Below are 18,049 nucleotides of genomic sequence, written 5' to 3'. Positions count from 1 at the left end.
AATTAACCACTAAGAAGAATGTATGCAGTGTGCTAATTATTGAAACTGTCCTAGCGATTTGATTTGAAACTGTCTCATTGCTATTTGTTTATCAATAAAATTATGGCCAAAAAAAAAAAAGACTACAATTTTCCCTACTCCCCAACCTGTCAGAAATTCTAATTCTCTACCCAAGTCTTTCCTCAGATGAGACTGAATAACATAATCTGACAACATATTAACAATGATGTAACAAATTGACAACATCTTTTATGATGGTTTACCAAGACTCTCAACATCTTTAATTAGTCATTTTTTTCTAGGTTCCTCTGTCAAGGCTAAGGGCATGACTTTATAGCATAACTAAAAATGTGGGAGCTACTTATTGACCTACGATCAATTACTTTTTCCCCCAGTTTCTTTTGCTTTCTGTCCTTTGTACCTATTTCTCTCTTACTCTTTCTCCCTTTTCATTTTTCCTCCTGCTGCTTTCTCTGTATTGACTTCTTGGCTTTGTTTCTTCCCTCCCCACTTTCCCCTTTCCATACTAGGTATGTGTGTTTGACACGGGCTTGGTACCTTGGAATATTCTGCTGGTCCAGAGGACAAGTGAATTTTAGAGTGCAAATTTTCTAGGGTTGTTCAGATTATAAGCTTATAAGTAATTTGGCATTTTTCCCCTTTTCCCATATGAGCTCCCTTATCTGGAAATTATCAAGTGTGTTTCCACTCATACTTTGACAGCATGGTGGAAGGCACGTAGTAACTGTATTCTCTGTGAAACTCCTAAGGAGACTAGGAGCACACACCCCTAAGAGCTCTAAATTCTTCTGCAGCCTAATCAAGGTGACTTCCCAACTTCAGGTTTTAAAAGTTGTTTTCAAAAACTGGGAAGCCAAAAGAATAGCTTGCAGGCTTTTATGACAGATGGTTGTGCGGGAGCATCCGCAGGCAGCTTGGCCTGCCAAACCCAGGCTTTCTTCTGTCTCCTCTTGTCTGGCTAATGTCCTCCGTGTGATCTGAGAATACTGCTACTGTGTCTTTGATTTTTCAAGAGAAGGCAGAATATGGATTTGTATGTACAGCATTCTAATCTTTAAACCACTCTGGAGGCAAAAGAAACATGCCAAGGATCAGATGTGCTTGCCACCAGGTTTATTTATTCTGCTTACTTTGTGAGGGTATAATTCCAATAGGAGACAGTTATTTCAAAATATGAAATAAATGAAAATAGTTTGCTTATAATTAACTTTTTCTGGATTTAAATCATTTTAATCTTAAGATTTACTGAACGATTAGAATCATGTTTAGTTACCTTTAAAGTACCAAGTTAGTTCAGGATTTATCAACTTAAGCTATTGGGGGCAATGCCAATCTCTGCTGCCTGATCTGACAGGTCTTTCCGGTGCTGGGAAAACCACAATAAGTTTTGCTCTGGAAGAGTACCTCGTCTCCCACGCCATCCCATGTTACTCCCTGGATGGGGACAATGTCCGTCATGGCCTTAACAAAAACCTTGGATTCTCTCCTGGAGACCGAGAGGAAAATATCCGCCGGATTGCTGAGGTGGCCAAGCTGTTTGCCGACGCTGGTCTGGTCTGCATTACCAGCTTCATTTCTCCATTCACAAAGGTAGAAGGATTCAGCTCTGCCTGTAATTCCCGCAACTGCTTAGGACAGAACTGGGGTGCAGGGGAAGATGCAGAGGAATAGTACACTTTTACTTTCCTCATCCATCTTCCCCTCCCTAGTGTGCTCCCTCGTTTCCTCTTTGCTGTTGGCTATTTACAGAGAGTTCCTTCACCTCCAGATGTCAGGGCTTCAGTTGACATAAACCCTTTCACATTCCCAATTACAAGGGACACTTGGTCAGCTTTGAAAGGAAGAAAAAGATAAACAAGAGGAACTGTAAAGTTCTATTATAGCAGTTGTGTAATAAAGAATGTTTAGCTCATCAAAGAAAAGAACAACTCACTGCAAGGCCTTGGGTGATACGTACTTAATGGGCCTCCACTGAGGCAGAGTGTCGCTCTTGTTTTAAAACTAGAAATTTCTGGGAGTTGCAGGCAATATGCTCTGCTCTTTGAACACATCTTTTTAATGAACTCCTCCCACGTTGCCAGTTCTGTCCTGCTCAGAGGTGCTGGTTTTGGTGATTTCTTTGTAAGGGTCTTTTCTGGGGGGTTGAGGGGTGCTTGAGACTGAACCCAGGAGCTTTTCACTAAGCTACATTCCCAGCCCTTTGAATTGTTTATTTTGAGATGGGATTGCTAAATCACCAATTGCCGCAGGCTGGGCTCTAAAAAAACATGATCCTCCAGCCTCCTAGAGTAGTGTGCTTAGGTGTGTAATGCCACACCCAACTGTAAAACTTGACAGTTGTGTTTAGAGTGACATTTGTATACTTTCTAAGAGGACTCTGCAAAGTATAAACCCCTGGGGTATCTCAAAGATATCAAGTGCAAGAGCATTCATGTTTTATGCTAAATAAATTTTGCCATAATCTGTTTTCTGTTGCTGAAACAAAATACTACAGACTGAGCAATTCATAAGGAATAGAGGTTTATTTGGCTCATGATTTGGAAAACTGAGAAGCCCAAGAGCATAAGCACCTGCTTGGCATGTGGCAAGGAATTTGTAGCTGTATCTTAACACGGTAGAAGGGCTCTCAAGGCAAGAGAAAGCAAGGGGCCTTTCAGGGCTCTTTTTTCCTATACAGCTACTGGGGTAGGGGTGGGAGGGCTCCACCCTAATGACCGTATCTAGTTTTAATCTTTTCTCAGAGGGTCTGTCTCCAAATACCAACAGCATGTGAGTTTAGCATTAAGTTTCCAACACATGAAATCCAGAGCACACATGCAAACCTTAGAAAACTTCTTTTTACATTCTTAAACTTATTGCTTTTCAGGATCGTGAAAATGCCCGCAAAATCCATGAATCAGCAGGACTGCCATTCTTCGAAGTATTTGTCGATGCACCTCTAAATATTTGTGAAAGCAGAGATGTAAAGGGCCTGTACAAACGGGCACGAGCTGGGGAGATTAAAGGTATGAGAACTAACTCATTTATCCAAAATTGCTTGTGTTGCATATATCATTTTTTATCAATTCATAATATATTCAATACACCCATGGACTTATTAAAAAGCGTGTTTTCTCTTTCAAGAACTGCCACCTTTCCTATAAAATGGTCATGCATAAGAGACTCTTGGGTTGGGGGCTTCAGAGTTTTCCTGCTTGCTTTTCTTTTCAGTTTCAACCAGCCATAGAGAACTTGAACTATGCTAAATATTGTTGATAATTTGGGGATTTCTATGTTGAAAATATAACTGTGTCTTTCTTACCTATAGTAAGAGGTCAAATACAGCTGTTTGTCTCCTGTTATGATCAGAACTTCCAGTCACACATTATTCCACCATGTGTTACCTCTCACTGCTAGGAAAACAGTTACATAGGTACGGATGTACTTTTCCTCTCGTGCCTTGCAGGATTTACAGGTATTGATTCTGACTATGAGAAGCCTGAAACTCCTGAGTGTGTGCTCAAAACCAATTTGACTTCCGTGAGTGATTGTGTTCAGCAGGTGGTGGAGCTCCTACAAGAGCAGGTAGGTGGACAGGCCGTCTCTCCTTTATTTAGCTTATTAAAGTCATGAAAGTTAATCTGTGCTTCTTTAATAAGGCAAGTTTTTCAGTTTTCATTCAAAATCATTGCTAATTTTGTTTCACTTCAGAACATCCTACCCCATACAATAATCAAAGGGATCCATGAACTTTTTGTGCCTGAAAACAAACTTGATCAAGTTCGAGCTGAAGCCGAGTCTCTCCCTTCACTGTCAATTACCAAGGTAAGTGGACCAGTACTAGGCAAAGCCTGTCATGAGGGGGCATTTCCAGCAGGACACACAGTGTTCATCAAAAGGAAAACACTTCGTTTATGCCAGTAGCTTTCTGCCTCTCCTTCAAGCAAATCTCTCCCCACAGTTGCCTGATCAGCTCCATGTGGACATGGAACACTGACTGGCAGAGTAAAATCTGTCTTTGTCTGGGACAGTTTCACATGTAGCTGTCTTATATCAATAATGCTGAAGTCTGGACATCAGACTGAAACTTTGCTGGCAGTGGCTGAGAAACCAGTTGTCCAAAACTCAAGTAATAGGGGCTGGGGAGATAGCTCAGTAGAACAAGCACTTGTCTGGCAAGCACAAAGTCCTGAGTTCAATCCCCATTACCAAAAAAAAAAAAAAAAAAAAAAAAAAAAAACCACCTCAAGTACTTCCTGGGCAATGAAGAAGCAGTTGAGGGGCCACGGATATAGCTCAGTGACACAATGCCTGCCTGGCAAAGGCCAAATCCTGAGTTTGACTTCCGGTACCCACACACAAAAAAGGAGATTGAAGAAGAAAAGGCAACCCTGAGCTAAAGTGGTGCCAATCCCTCTGCTGTTTCTTCTCTGCAAGTTACTTCCTTCCTTTATCAGCAAGAGTTCAAAACGGTTGTACTGTTTTTCCTAAATGGAAGATGCTAAGATGCAACCCCAGTAAACTGCCCTGTGTGTGGCTTTTTATGGGTCAGTGTTAGTTGGGCTGTACCAGGAGATGGTGTCTTTATTGGGACCTAGTTTTCTCTCTCTAAACTTTGGAGATTTTATACGATGCAGGATAAATAGGGAAGCTGCTTCCGCTATGAAGACTCCTAATCTAATAAGTCTTGAACAAACACCCCACCTCAGTAAAATAAATCCTCAGCTCACCAGGTTCCGGGCAGATGAGAAAACATCCTGACAATCACTGTGTTGTGCAGTTCCAATAGCAGAACAGCTTGCCACGTAGAGAACTTCAGAAATCTGGGGGTTTGGTCTTTTGGTTATGAAGTGACAGGAAAGGTTGGAGGGCAAGGGACCAGTTTTAAACTCACAACTGTGACTTGGCAGCTGAGGGGATGAGTGAAACACAATCCTCAGAGGACAAGTGAAGTGTGCTGGAGCTACACGTGGCTTGATAGAAGTGGCGAATAGTCCTCAGTTGGATGGAAGGAGGTGGGAGACCCTCCATGAGTCTGAGTGGCCAGAGCTTGAAAAGCTCTGTGTTTTGGTAATAAGCTAGGATTTTACCTTAAAGTTAATGGCTTTCTCAGTTCAGCCAAATGACTGATAAGTACATATGATGAAAAAATATAACTTTATATAAAAATATAATTTTATGGAGAAAAGAAAAAACAAATAAGCAGCTAATTATCAACTCAGTCACACATTATGGGAATAAGTACAGCCTAAAATGTTCAGGTGAATCATCTTAATTTGGTATCTTTTCAACACTCTTCCATAAGAAAGTTCTAGGATTGCGCTTATTTGACCCTCACATCACAGGTCAGTGTAACATGTGGGAATGTTTACGCTGCCCTTATCCCCCTGTCGAGTGAATAAAAAGAACTGTCCTGTGGCCAGATGCCTGCGAAATAGAATTTATGGAAATATTCATCTGCTCTTTTGTGTTTTGCAGCTGGATCTCCAGTGGGTCCAAGTTCTGAGTGAAGGCTGGGCCACGCCCCTCAAAGGATTTATGCGGGAGAAGGAGTACTTGCAGGCGCTGCACTTTGCCACTCTGCTAGATGGTACGGTTGTTGTTGTTGTTTCTTCATCTTTAATATTAAAGCAAAAGGTCTCCTCCAGAAGCTTGCACAGGAGCAAAAACCATTAATCTTTGGTTTGTAAATCTTACTGCAAAAATACTTAGCTCATTTACAGGATGTTCCATTTTCTTACGTAAACGTTCCCATTTCAGCATTCTGTCTGGGTGGGGAGCCACTCTCAAGGGAGTACTGAATATTTAAAATTAGCCAACGAAGAAAGAGAATTTGTGAATCTGTCTCACCTCTACCTGTTCTTCGGTGATTCTGCTTGTCTAGTCACAAGCACTGCTGCTGTCAGAAGTATTGCTGTCCCCTGGCTGCTAGTGACACCTGAGACAACTGAGGCACACTTAGCACAGTGACAGACTCACAAGGTGCCACCCACCCTCCAGATTGTCCTGTCAAGCAGTGTCCCAGCAGCTCCTTCTTTGGTGGAATATATAGTGTCCAAGTTCTTACTCCTTTGGGACATATGGTAGGGGCTTCATCCACTAAACTCCAACAGGAATGCCTGCTAAGGTGGCCTCCCTGGCACAGGCTAATGGTTTTAGAACACTAACTCAGTCAAAGGCAGAAGCATGAGTTATTCCAACCTGTCTATTGATTAGTTCCTTCCTGGAACTTACTGAGCTTATCAAATATAATTCATGTAGTCCAAGCCTTGGGGAATTGCCAACAAGTGGAGAAGGAGATAATAGAGTCATACCAAATTTAATACTGAACAGGGCTCCAGACCTTGTAGGAGGAAACATCAAATGAGGTGTTCTCTGGAAAGATGTCTGTGTCCTGGGCTTGTGCTTCTGCCTGGGGTGTGGGGCACAAAGTCAGAATTAGACTGCAAGGACTGGTCAGAACAGACCCTCTTCCATGTTCCCTGGGGTGCGCTGTTCACCCTTTACAGCCTGAAATCTTCATTCTTAGACTAAATAACATCCCCCAAAACACTGGCTTGCCTCAGCAATAATAATACACTCTCTTCAACATTTCTCTATTTTCAAAGCATATTCTCAGATATTATTTTATTTAATCCTTACAAATGAAAGATATAGAGACAACTAATAAATAGACAACTATTATTATGTACTTTACAGATGAGAAAAATTACTTTAGGTTAAAGGATTTGCTTCAGTTTATATCATTCATAGGTGAGGACCCATAATCAGTGTCCATAGTTTCCTGGTTCCTGACCCAGTGTTCTTTCTAGACCAAGCTGCTACCTTGATATCCTTTCCAACAGAACATAAAAGGTCCAGATAGCTACACAAGGAAGGCTGACATTTGTCTTAATGTGTTGATGTTGGCATGGGCTGCATCAAGTAAATGTTGCTGGGCTCAGCAGCCAGGCATGAGTAAGGGGTAAACTAGAGCTGTGGCCATTGGACAAGGGTGGGACTCATTACAGGAAGTCCTGCTGACCTTTGATAAGGGTTTGTTCCATGAAGAAAAACAGCAGTGTGGTGGATACGATTGCAGAGGTCAGTGTTGAAATCAGAGGTCGTTAGCCCCGGAATCAAGACTTAGGTTGGGGGCCAATAAATGTCTCAAGCACACAAAAGTAGTTGGCATTTTGAGAAGGGAAGAAGAGAGTACTTTCCAGGGCTAAGCTTATAGCTTTTGATTTTTTTGAGAATCTATGGCCCAAGTGGTGAAGAACCACTAATGCAGACAATCCATCTGGATAATTTAAGCAAAATCTTTCTTCTTCCCTTCTACAATTCCATTTCATTCATGGGCAAAATATAACGATTTTTTACATTTCCAATTTGTGCTCACTCTCGTGAGGTGGCCGAAATGCTTACCATTGTTCGCACTTTCGGTGTAATACAGATGTGTAAGCCCACTTTCCCTTTACTGCCACTAAGTCCCCACCTGCCCTGAGGAAGTACCAGCTCTTTCACAGCCTAAGGGATCTGTTGGAGGCCTCCGGTATACATGGGAGTCCACGGCACACAGCTCCTGTGAGTCACTCAGCCCCTGAACTTCTTGGCCTTGGTAGAGCAATGGCAGTCTGTGAACTCCTTAAGTGGGAAGGAGGATGTGCCCTTTCCCTGTGTTCATCTCAGCTGAAGGCCCTGGGTGGTTGCTTGAGTCCCACAGACTCCTCATAATCCGTATGGATACCTTCATTCTGTGTCTCCAGTGTGGCCACATCAGAAGGAGTTCAGCACCAGATGTTACATGTTCCCTTACGCTCTATCCCCTTAAAACCTGAAGGCCCTGCTCATGAGACTTTCTGTGAGACTCCTTTTCTCCTTATGAAAATTCTCTGCTGGCTGCACCATCTGCCTCTGCAACCAGAGTCCACAATTGGGATTCAAAGCATTATACCCACCTGCTAGAAGCTTCCTCAGTTCTCCTACAAATCAAGTAATAAAAACAGACCCCAGGGGCTGGGGAGATAGCTCAGCAGTCTAAGCACCTGCCTGGCAAATGCAAGGACCCAGGTTCAATCCGTAGTACTGCATACCATGCCAGCCCACAACCCAGGTGCTCTGTGCTCACCACTGAAGCCAGGCGTAGTGGCACAGGCCTGTAATCCCAGTGCTGGGGAGGCTGAGACAGGAGGATCACTACGAGTCTGACCTGCTTAGTGAGACCTTGTACCAAATAAGTAAATAAATAAATAAATAAATAAACAGACCTCAGAAAAAAATGGTGCCCTACGTCTACTACTCTCTGTATCTCAATATAGTTTGGGCCTCCATCATAACAGATAAGAGTGTGAGAAGCAAAGCCAAACTGGCTGGGTTCAGATGTAGTGAAGAGCTGTGAACCTGGGCCAGATCACTCCAATTGTTGGGCTTAGGTCCCTCACCTGGGCAGGGGGTGTGAAAGTACCCATCTTACTGTCTACTGAAAGTGTAAAGAATGCCCACCCAATAGGAAATTCCCTTGAATGTTAGGCATTAGCATGAACAAGGCCCAACTGCACACACTTAGAAGAGCTTGGGGTCTTGCAGAGACTAATTGGCTTAGCCAGTCACTTCAGTTTAAGTAACACAGATAAGAAGTACCAGCCACAGATTCCCTTGACTGTCCTTGTGTGCCAGGGATGATGCCACTAGTGACAAAGTAGTTGTGAGGACAGATGTGGGCTTAAGGGACACACAGTGCAGCTCCTCCTCTGACCCCAAGAGCGCTGCTTTCTTCACATTACATCAGTGATTGTATGACTTCCTTTCAAGCCAAAGAACTTTCTGGGAAAACCTAAAGTAATATACAGGTAATTCATATAACAGAAGAAATGAGCTGCTTCTCTAGGGCAGAAGCTTGCTCTGCTTCCTCTGGGACAGCAGCAGCTCGGGGGCATCTGGAGGGGGTGGGTTGTGGGGGTGACACTGACACCACCCTATTCATGGGTTATCCTGCTCTAACACTTCCTCTAAACATTTGGGATTCTGGGATGTTTCTGAGCAGTTTGTTGGTTCAGAAGTCATTTGACAGTGGTTGTTAACTTTACACGTTCGCAAAAGGTAATTTCTCTCTGGCATTAGAGAGGCTATTGATGTGTGTTACGGTCATTTTAAAACAATCATATAAACAGTGCTTTTGGAGTGTGTTGAATGACACTTCATATAAATTCCAATTTTAGCAAGTTTTGGTGTCATATACTCTACTTTTACAAATAGCATAACAGAGAGTTTTATATTTGTAAATCATAAAGTGTCATAAAAGGAACTTGTTCTTTGATACTTTTGCTTTAAGATTACTTTTGTGGAGAGTTGAAAACATGTTTCTTAATTGTGTTTGTATTTCTCCAGGCCTGGTCCTTCCTGGTAGGTACTTTAACTTTCCAAGTAGCTCAATTATCGTAATTAGATATGTTACATTAATTTGAAATGGTTCAAGATATGACTGAAAACAATCTAAATTAACCATTTGGAATCATTATCAATTCATGATCCAACCATTTATAATAAAATAATACTACATTTTTCTATTGATTCAAGTCTAAATAATAGAAAATCTTGGATTGGATGAAGCTGCTATTTATAATGTATTTGATCAACAAAAATAATTTTATTTCTAAATTACTGTTGTACCTTTTTTCCTGACTTCTTTTAAATTTATGATCCTGTCACAATGCCTGACAATTCCTGTTCAGTTTCACAAAAATGTGGAACACTTTTTCTTCATATTTATAAAAATTTTTTTAACTGATTTGTATCAGGATAAATCCATTTTAGATGCAATTTAAAGTGGATTTACCAGGTTGGATTGTGTGTGACTGTACTTCATTTGTTTGCAATGTGTGATTATGCATGAATTTAATTTTAAACTATCATAATTGATAGTTATAGAAATGGGAATAAATATATCATTCCTGTGACTGTTAACTTCCACGTCATACCAGAAGTAAGAGGTAAAATTCTAAAGATGTCATTTATCACTGTTGCTTTTACTCTTGTTGGCTTTCCCTTAAAAACCTACTTGTGCAATAAAGATTGAGTTAGTGTTTGCATAGAGTCTACGTGATGAATAAGCAGGTCTGCAAGGCTAAAACAAAAGGTTTAAAAATTATTAAAGTGAAAGAGAAATTATTCAATTAACAGGAAGCTATCCATTGCACTTACCATGGTTACACCACCACAATACTCCTCCATAACGAGACAGATTACAGTCACATAAACAAGGCAGTCCCCACCAGAGTCGACACACACAAAGGAAGGGGCTAGAGGGGCTGATGCTTGTTCAGAGCCTTTGAGGCGGTTCGATGCAGTTCAACTGTTGGGAGGTTTACATACAGGAGAAGTCGAGGAAGGTGACACTGTTGACTATTTACGCCCATGTGGAGCCGCAGCTGCAGGCATCCGAGATCAGTCAGGGTGTTACTGTCTGGGACTGCATCTAGCCCCGCAGTGTAGCTCCCTTAGCATGACAGCTGTTGCTGCGCAGTCCCTGTAGATGTGTTTCCAAGGCCGTGACAAAGGTGGGTCAGAGGCTACACTGCGCAGGAACTCGGTGGCCTGGAGGATGCGAGCCGGAAGTGGCCCCTTGGGTTTCAATTTAGAATAACTAATGGCAGACCGTGTTGCAGGCAGAACTAGGGCTCCTCCAACAGCCTACTCTACCCTTAGCTCAGCATTTTGTTTTACTTGATTTTGGTCACCTCATTCTACCAACAATGTCAAATATTATAGTAGTTGGTAAGCAATCCAGAGAAATACGACTTGCAATCAGGATACCAGCATCCTCACAGGCGTTGCTGTGTCTGCCTCCCCCCTTTCCCTCAGATGACTGGACTTCGTGGCGAGTTAATCATCTTCTTCACCTCCACAGATACGCTGCGGTGTGGCTACCCCGCCACAGCAAGCCAGGGCAACACACAGCATTTACTATCTTGTGTTTCAAATAAGAAAACTGTTAGCTGGGTGTGGTGGTACACACCTGTAATTCCAGCACTTGGGAGGCTGAGGCAGGAGGATTGTTGAGAGTTTGAGACCCGCCTGGGCTACAGAGTGAGCTCAAAACCAGCCTAAATTGCATAGTAAGGCCTTGTCTCAAAAAAGACAAAAACCCTGGGGCATGCTGAGCTGGCAACTGAGTCTGGGCCTGTTGGCGCATGCCTATAATCCCAGCACTTGGGAAGCTGAAAACAGAAAGATCACCAGGAGTCCGATCTACATAGTGAGATCCTGTAGACCCTGTACACTCTGTACAAATGCATTTAAAAAGACAAAAAAGAAAAAGAAAGAAAGAGAACTAAGTTCAGAGAGGTTAACTGACACACTTATTAGGTGGAAAAACTCCCATCTTTGCCAAAGGCTTGGCTCTTCTAATTGTCCATGAACTTTAACAGTTATATAAAACCTCAGAATTTTGGCCTGGGGCTGTAGCTCAGAGGTAGAGCGCTTGCCCAGCATGCACAAAGCCATGATCCCCTAGTACCACAATAAAGAAAAAAAAACTTTGTTTTTTGTCCACAGTTTCTGACTGATGGTTTATGTTGGGGGTTTCTTGATGACTGGACTCACTGTTTTGCAGCAGTTGATGTCTTTATTTTGCAACAATCTTCAGGGCCTAGTGATTTGGGAAGGGTGTGGGAAAGATGCAGTGACACGCCTGAGAAGTTTCACTATGCCTGCTATGAAAGTGTTCTGCACCAAAGAATAGAAGTCAAATCTTGAACTCAGAGACAGGTATTCTGAATATTGGATTTGAAAGTTGGGTTTGATTGACTTTATTAATTTGTGATACATTTCCTTAAATTCATAGATAACTCCTTGCTTTCTCTGAAATTGAATATGTTCTTATTCACATTCCTTTGATTCTTTCCTGAATCTTGAGCTTCTCTAATATTCTTTTGTGTTACACAATTAACTGGAGGCTCTCATTTCTCACCTGTAGGCACAACTAAAAACATACATATTTATTAGAGTGTTAGGGTCAGTGTTACAAAAAGTAACAGGGACACAGTTTTGTAATTTTCCCTTTATATTGTTCGGCATCTGTCTCAGTTACTTTTCTCTTGTTGCTGTGACAAAATAACCAACAACCAAAATGAAGGAAGGAAAGGTTTATTTAGCTCCCAGTCAGTGGAGGTTTCAGTCCCTACTCAGCTGGCCCCGAGGCAGAGCGGCACAGGGCAGAGGGCAGCCTTTCATGGCCCTGGGAAACAGCAAAGAGCAAAGGGAGGATCGGAGGCTGCGACAGCGAGCAAGCCCCTCCCCCTTCCTTGCATTGCATTCAGGCTGTCCCTCCAGGGAGCTGCAGCACTCCCCACACCCATAATCCCAGCAGACCCACACCCATAATCCCCACATTGGATCCTGAATTAATCACAAACTCTAGAAGCACCCCAGAAGCATTCAGCTTTGGGGGGACAACTACACACCAGCCATAACAGCATCATTAAGAAATGAGGGCCAGATTTTATCCTTGTAAGCCCCAAACTAAAAAAAGTATATTTTTAACCATTGAGCTTACATTTTATCCACTCAAAAAAAACAAAAGTGCACTCCAGATGCTGCGCAGTGGAAGGGAACTTTTTAGAATGTCTGTCACCACGTCATGAGTTCTGCCAGCATTTAAAGTGGGGTTTGATGTAATGGTGCCTGAAAGACTCGGACTCCTTGGGGGTTGTTGGCTCCAACACTGAGGGAACACCATAACTCTATGATTTTAGTTTCTGTTTTAGGGTTCTACAGAAAAAGAGACCACAGCAGCCTGACAAGTCTAGAAGTTTTAGGACTGGCCAGAAGGCCTGAGACCTGGAGGAGGGATGCAATTTAAATCCAAAAGCATCCTGCTGTCTGAAGTCCCTCTTCTTCTGCAGAGATCAGTCTTTTGCTTTTCAGGCCTTCAACTGATTAGATGAGGCCCACCTACATTATCCACTTTACCCACAGTGTACTGATTTAAATGCTAATATCTAAAAATATCTTCACAGAAACTATAAGAATAATATTTGACCAAACTCTGCCTGAAGCCAAATTGACACATAAAATTAAGCATCACAGCTTTCTCTATTTTTTTTGGGGGGGAGCTATCATTTTCCTCTCATCTTTTGGGTCCAAGCTGATTACATTTTATGCTGCTGAAGAATTAGTTTCCAAAAACAGCACATTCCACGCTAACTGGTTTGTCTAATGTACCCAGAGAAATGAGAAAACCCATTTTATTCTTATTCCTTTGAAAATAAGAAATTCAGCATTAAGTTGAAAGGGGTTTACATGAGTTCTAAAGAACATGCATGTGTTTTATTAAAGGGTTTTATGTCATTTATCACTCCTCTGTGGTTTCATTTTACTTTGAGATAGAGTCTGTTGCCCAGGATGGCCTTTAAGTCAAAACCCTCCTGCCTCAGTCTCCCAAGTAGCTGGGATTGTAGGCATGTGCCCTGTTCCCAGCTTCCTCCGTGACTTTTTTTTTTTTTTTAATGTATTTGGTACAGGGTCTCACAATGCAGCTCAAACTCATGGTGATCCTCCTGTTTTCAGCCTCCCCATCGCTGGGATTACAGGCATGCGCCAACACGCCCAGACTCAGTTGCCAGCTCAGCACGCCCGGGGGCAGGGCCTTGTGGCATGTGGTGCAGGGGATCGAACCCTGGTCCTGTGCTTGCCTAAGCAGGCGCTTAGTCTGCTGAGCTGTCTCACTGGTCCATCGTGACTTTTTGACTGATGGCTACCAATTGTAGTTGAGCTAGCAGGACTTCTGACTCCAAATAAGTGGGATTTGCAGTCTCCGCTAAATACCTACAGATAATGCTCTACCTGAAGGACAGTGAACTTCAGGAGCACTAGTGTTTGGGTTCCCACTGATTTTATTTATTGAGTGGGACCAGAAATTGAACTCAGGACCTCATACTTGGCAGGTGCTGTGCCACTGAGCCAAATCCCCAGTCTGTTTTCGGCCTCCCACGCTGGGAATCCAGGAGTGCGCCACCATGTCCAGTCGCAATTGCTGATCGGTGTGGCACAGCGTGCCAGGGGATCAAACCGGTCCCTGCGTCTGCCAAAGCAGGTGCTTTAGTCCACTGAAGCGCCCTTCCTGCCACTGATTCAAAACCCTCTAATTTTTCTTTCTTTTAAATTTAGTGCACTGCCCAACAGTTTCAGGTTTCATTTCCAAGAAAAACTAGAGGCCTGGTTTGGTTTTGTCAACCTTTATTTTGCTTGATTGGGTTTTAAACAATTTAAACTTAAGGCACACTAAGGCATTGGGGTGAGGGCCGAGCTTTAAAAAGGGAATGATGAAAAAAAAAGGGAATGATGCCCTCCTCATCACTGGTTGGGGCCACCTTTGTAATGTGGCACTCCCGGGACCATTGTCCCAGACTGTAGCAAAGCTGGTGCAGGTGGCAAAGCCAGGCTGGGGCTGGGTCTTCAGGCCTTCTGAAGGGACTCTGTCACAAGGAGCACCGTGTACACTGAGTCTCCTCAGTGACGGACGCACACCTCGCCTCCGGTACTCATGCGCGCTCGGGTCTCTCCACAGATGGAGTGCTCAACATGAGCATCCCCATCGTGCTGCCCATCTCTGCGGATGACAAGGCACGGCTGGAGGCGTGCAGCGAATTTGCCCTCACGTATGCTGGACGCAGGGTGGCCATTCTATGTGACCCTGAATTCTACGAGCACAGGAAGGAGGAGCGTTGTTGTCGTGTGTGGGGGACATCATCGACAAAGCACCCTCACATCAAAGTGAGTTGCAAAGCCCTTGCAAGGGCTTTCTTGATCTATTTCAATGGAGGACAAACATAATTCCTTTAAATTTCTTAGGGAGGATTCAGACAAACATTCTTCCAATAGAAGAATGCATTGCTAAGGTAGGTTGTGCAAGCCTTGGAAGTCAGGTTGTGCAATCCTTGGAAATCTTTCTTTTTAAAGGCATAAAGAAATGTTCTGTTGGAGAGCTGACTCCGTGAGCTCTTCAGTCCTCAGGTCCTGTGATGGCTGCATCGCTAACTTAATGGGACCAGGAGGGTAATTTAGTCTGACATCATGAACAGAGGACCAGAACCACAGCTGCCACTGTGTGCACAAGTGCTGCTACAGCCTGCGTCCTGTTCATCTTGGAAACTGCACAAGGGAGATATTCTCACGCACAGTGAGCCAAATGAGCCACCGCAAAGAGTAGCTGCTCATGCTCTGGACCAAGAAGGTAGTCGATGACATATCTTCAGGCAGGCGCTTGTGCCATAGAGCTACCTCCTTGGCCCTCATGACATATTTTTGGAAGATGAAAATCAGCACTGATTGTGGCTGAATTCCCAGAGAAAAGACACTAGATTTTCATAAGGATATTTTCAACAATGAAATAATGGCTTCAGCCAGGCCTTGTGGTGCATGCCTGTAATCCCAGCTACTTGGGGGAATCAAAAGTTTGAAGGCAGCCTGCGCTGCGTAGTACACTCAAGTCCAGCCTGAACTACATAGTAGACTCTGTCTAAAAAAAGTGTTCATTTAGGGTCTGTGCTTTTTAAAAGCCAAACAGAATAAACCTCCTCAAATTTCTCTTGGGTGATGGGGTGGGAGTGAGGGGATATTATGGAATCATGACCTGTGGTTCATTTCTTATAAGGAAAAATATGTGAAATTGTATCAATGACCATTCTGAATCCAGGAGAAGGATATTTAGAGTGAGAATGAAAATAAACATATACTGTTCATTTGACTTTGCAAACTCCCAGCATATCTGACTCACAGCAAGTTCCACTGAAAGCAACCCAGTGCCCTGCAGGCCCTCACCAGCCTGGGGTGGACGAGGCTTGCCATCTTCTGGACCTCAGCTTCTTCAGTGACAAACATGGAATGACTCACAATCCATCTAAGGTCTTCTCCGGCCCATGATTCTCATAGAAAAATATGTTTTTATTTGTTTGCTTCACAGTTATGAAATGTTCCAAAGAAATAGGAAAGACCTCTGGTGCCTCCTTAGCCTGAACATAGAGTTCAATTAGACACAGTTATCTCACTCAAGATTAAGTAGCCTTGCTCTTAATGAACATCCAGATAAAGTCAGCTTTCTCAGCTGATCAGGCAGTCTTTGAAATTGCTAGATAGTGACTCAAAGCTGAGAAATATGTTCTTGGCTTCCAATTCTATCTCTGATCATGTTTTTCTTGATCATAATCATATGGGCTTGAGATTTTATCTTCTCTTAGTGACCTAAAGAATAACGGACTTCCGTTGTGCCACTTCAGCTAAGTCTCCTCTTTGAGTCTAACTTACATGGCCACAGGATTTGCACCAGAAGCGGTTAAGTGATCACTTCTTTCTCTTCCTTTTGTCCCACCATGGAGGTTAGTAACTTGGAGACTTCCTACCTGCCCTTCAGTCTTTTTTTTTTTTTTTTTTTTTTTTGGTGGAACCAGGGATTGAACTCAGGCCCTTGTGCTTGCCAGGCAAGTGCTTATTCCACTGAGCCATCTCCCCAGCCCAGCCTTTCAGTCTTACAAACTCTTTTTTTCCCTCTGTATAATTCTGTACATCTTGCTTATAGGGCCTCAATGTCTTTTTTTTTTTTTTTTGTACTGTATACCTTGTGTATACAATAATGAAATTCTTTTTTGTTATTGTTGGGTTTTGCTTTGGTTTGTTTTTTGAAACAAACTTCAGGCTGGCCCTAAACTCACAAGGATCCTCCTACCTCAGCCTCCCAAGTGCTGAGATTACGGGTGCCCACCACCATGCCCTGCCAGTATTGTAATTCATTCTTAGTGTCTGTACAGTACAGCACTGTAATTTTATGTTTGTTAAACATTACAGTACTACATTTAAGAGTTATGCAAGTAAAAGCAAAGCCATCAAGTTGGAGTTTCCTTTAACCATTTCTCTGTTCTGAATATTGTAGTGCATATATTATATGCAATTCCTCATTTAGTGACCAAGTTGTTTAAGGATTTTGTCACAGGTGCAGAACTTGGTCATTAAAGGAGGAAAGACTGAGTCAGGGCAGGTAGTGGCATGACTTGTGACCTTGACAGTGCTGTCAGCGACTATTCCATCATCGGAGGGGTTCTGTAAACATCCAGTGGGCCAGTGGCGAGGCCTGGGCCCCAGAACAGCCATAGAGAGAAAGGCACGAACTCCACACCCACGCACTGTGGCTGTTGAACGTGCATTTACCAAAGAACATGTGAGTTTTATTGGGGAAAGAACTCCTTGTTATAGGTTTTTAGCACCCTGAAATGCAAAGGCATGCTTTAATGTAAGTTTTTGAGAACCCACAGCCTCCAAAAGCTGCGACTCTCACAGCAGCCACGGGCTTCCTGTATTTCCACGTGGCACTGGGAATGGCATCTGCAGAAAACAGTCGCAGTTGCCGGACTGATGGGGACCTCTGCCCCTAGCTCTCCACCGATAGCTTTTGCCCGTCTCCTCAGGGACTCTCCTCTGACTCACTGACTCTGTGATACGATCTCAGATGTAATCACGAGGAGAAGCAGAGGAAATTGGCCAATTACATAACGCTTGGATGAGCCCTCCTCCCTCCTCCCGGCTCTGAAAGCTTTCCAACACAGCAATCACTTCTCACAACGATCTTGTTCACAGCAGGTGAAAATCACTGCTCCCTGTTTTACAGATGTAGAAGGACAGAGAGTAAAATGTGACTCCCCAGTGGAGGACAGGAGTGAGGTTTTGTACTCATTAGTCCCACAGTGAGGCCACAGAACTTGAGGGTCTGCACCTGGGGGCTCGAAAGCGCCCCCTAATGTGAACATGCTGTGAGAATCGAGAACCACTTTATTGGAGAATATTTTGGAGCTGCTTCCTGTCTGGCCCCCGCTGATGTATGCTGACTGCTCACACACTCTGTGTCCAGTTGCTGCCCAACACTGCAGGACAAGATGAAGAGAAAGAAGTAGTCACTTAGGATCACATAAGAGCTCCCTGCGCAGGTCACGTGAGCGCATACGTTAGACTCAAGAGGAAGAATACCCGAGCTGGCATGATGAGAAGACACGATCTGTGATTATGATCAGGAAAGAAACGA

The 18,049-nt window shown here is 43.3% G+C and overlaps 1 protein-coding gene across 2 annotated transcripts in view; it reads left to right on the top strand.

Annotated features, from left to right (window-relative positions):
* The window catches only part of Papss2 (3'-phosphoadenosine 5'-phosphosulfate synthase 2), an 82,221-nt gene that overhangs the window by 51,770 nt on the left and 12,402 nt on the right, over window positions 1–18,049 (top strand). The window contains exons 3-9 of one of the 2 annotated variants that reach the window (XM_023716157.1): window positions 1,376–1,611; window positions 2,888–3,026; window positions 3,467–3,585; window positions 3,712–3,825; window positions 5,479–5,590; window positions 9,370–9,384; window positions 14,549–14,754. In XM_023716157.1, coding sequence (XP_023571925.1) covers window positions 1,376–1,611; window positions 2,888–3,026; window positions 3,467–3,585; window positions 3,712–3,825; window positions 5,479–5,590; window positions 9,370–9,384; window positions 14,549–14,754 — 941 coding nt within the window. The remainder of the gene's footprint in view (window positions 1–1,375; window positions 1,612–2,887; window positions 3,027–3,466; window positions 3,586–3,711; window positions 3,826–5,478; window positions 5,591–9,369; window positions 9,385–14,548; window positions 14,755–18,049) is intronic. The other variant, XM_023716158.1, reaches the window with a different exon arrangement.

Source organism: Octodon degus, unplaced genomic scaffold (assembly GCF_000260255.1).
Source record: "Octodon degus isolate 3935 unplaced genomic scaffold, OctDeg1.0 scaffold00046, whole genome shotgun sequence".
Taxonomy (NCBI): domain Eukaryota; kingdom Metazoa; phylum Chordata; class Mammalia; order Rodentia; family Octodontidae; genus Octodon; species Octodon degus.
This window is presented reverse-complemented; position numbering and strand designations above follow the sequence as displayed.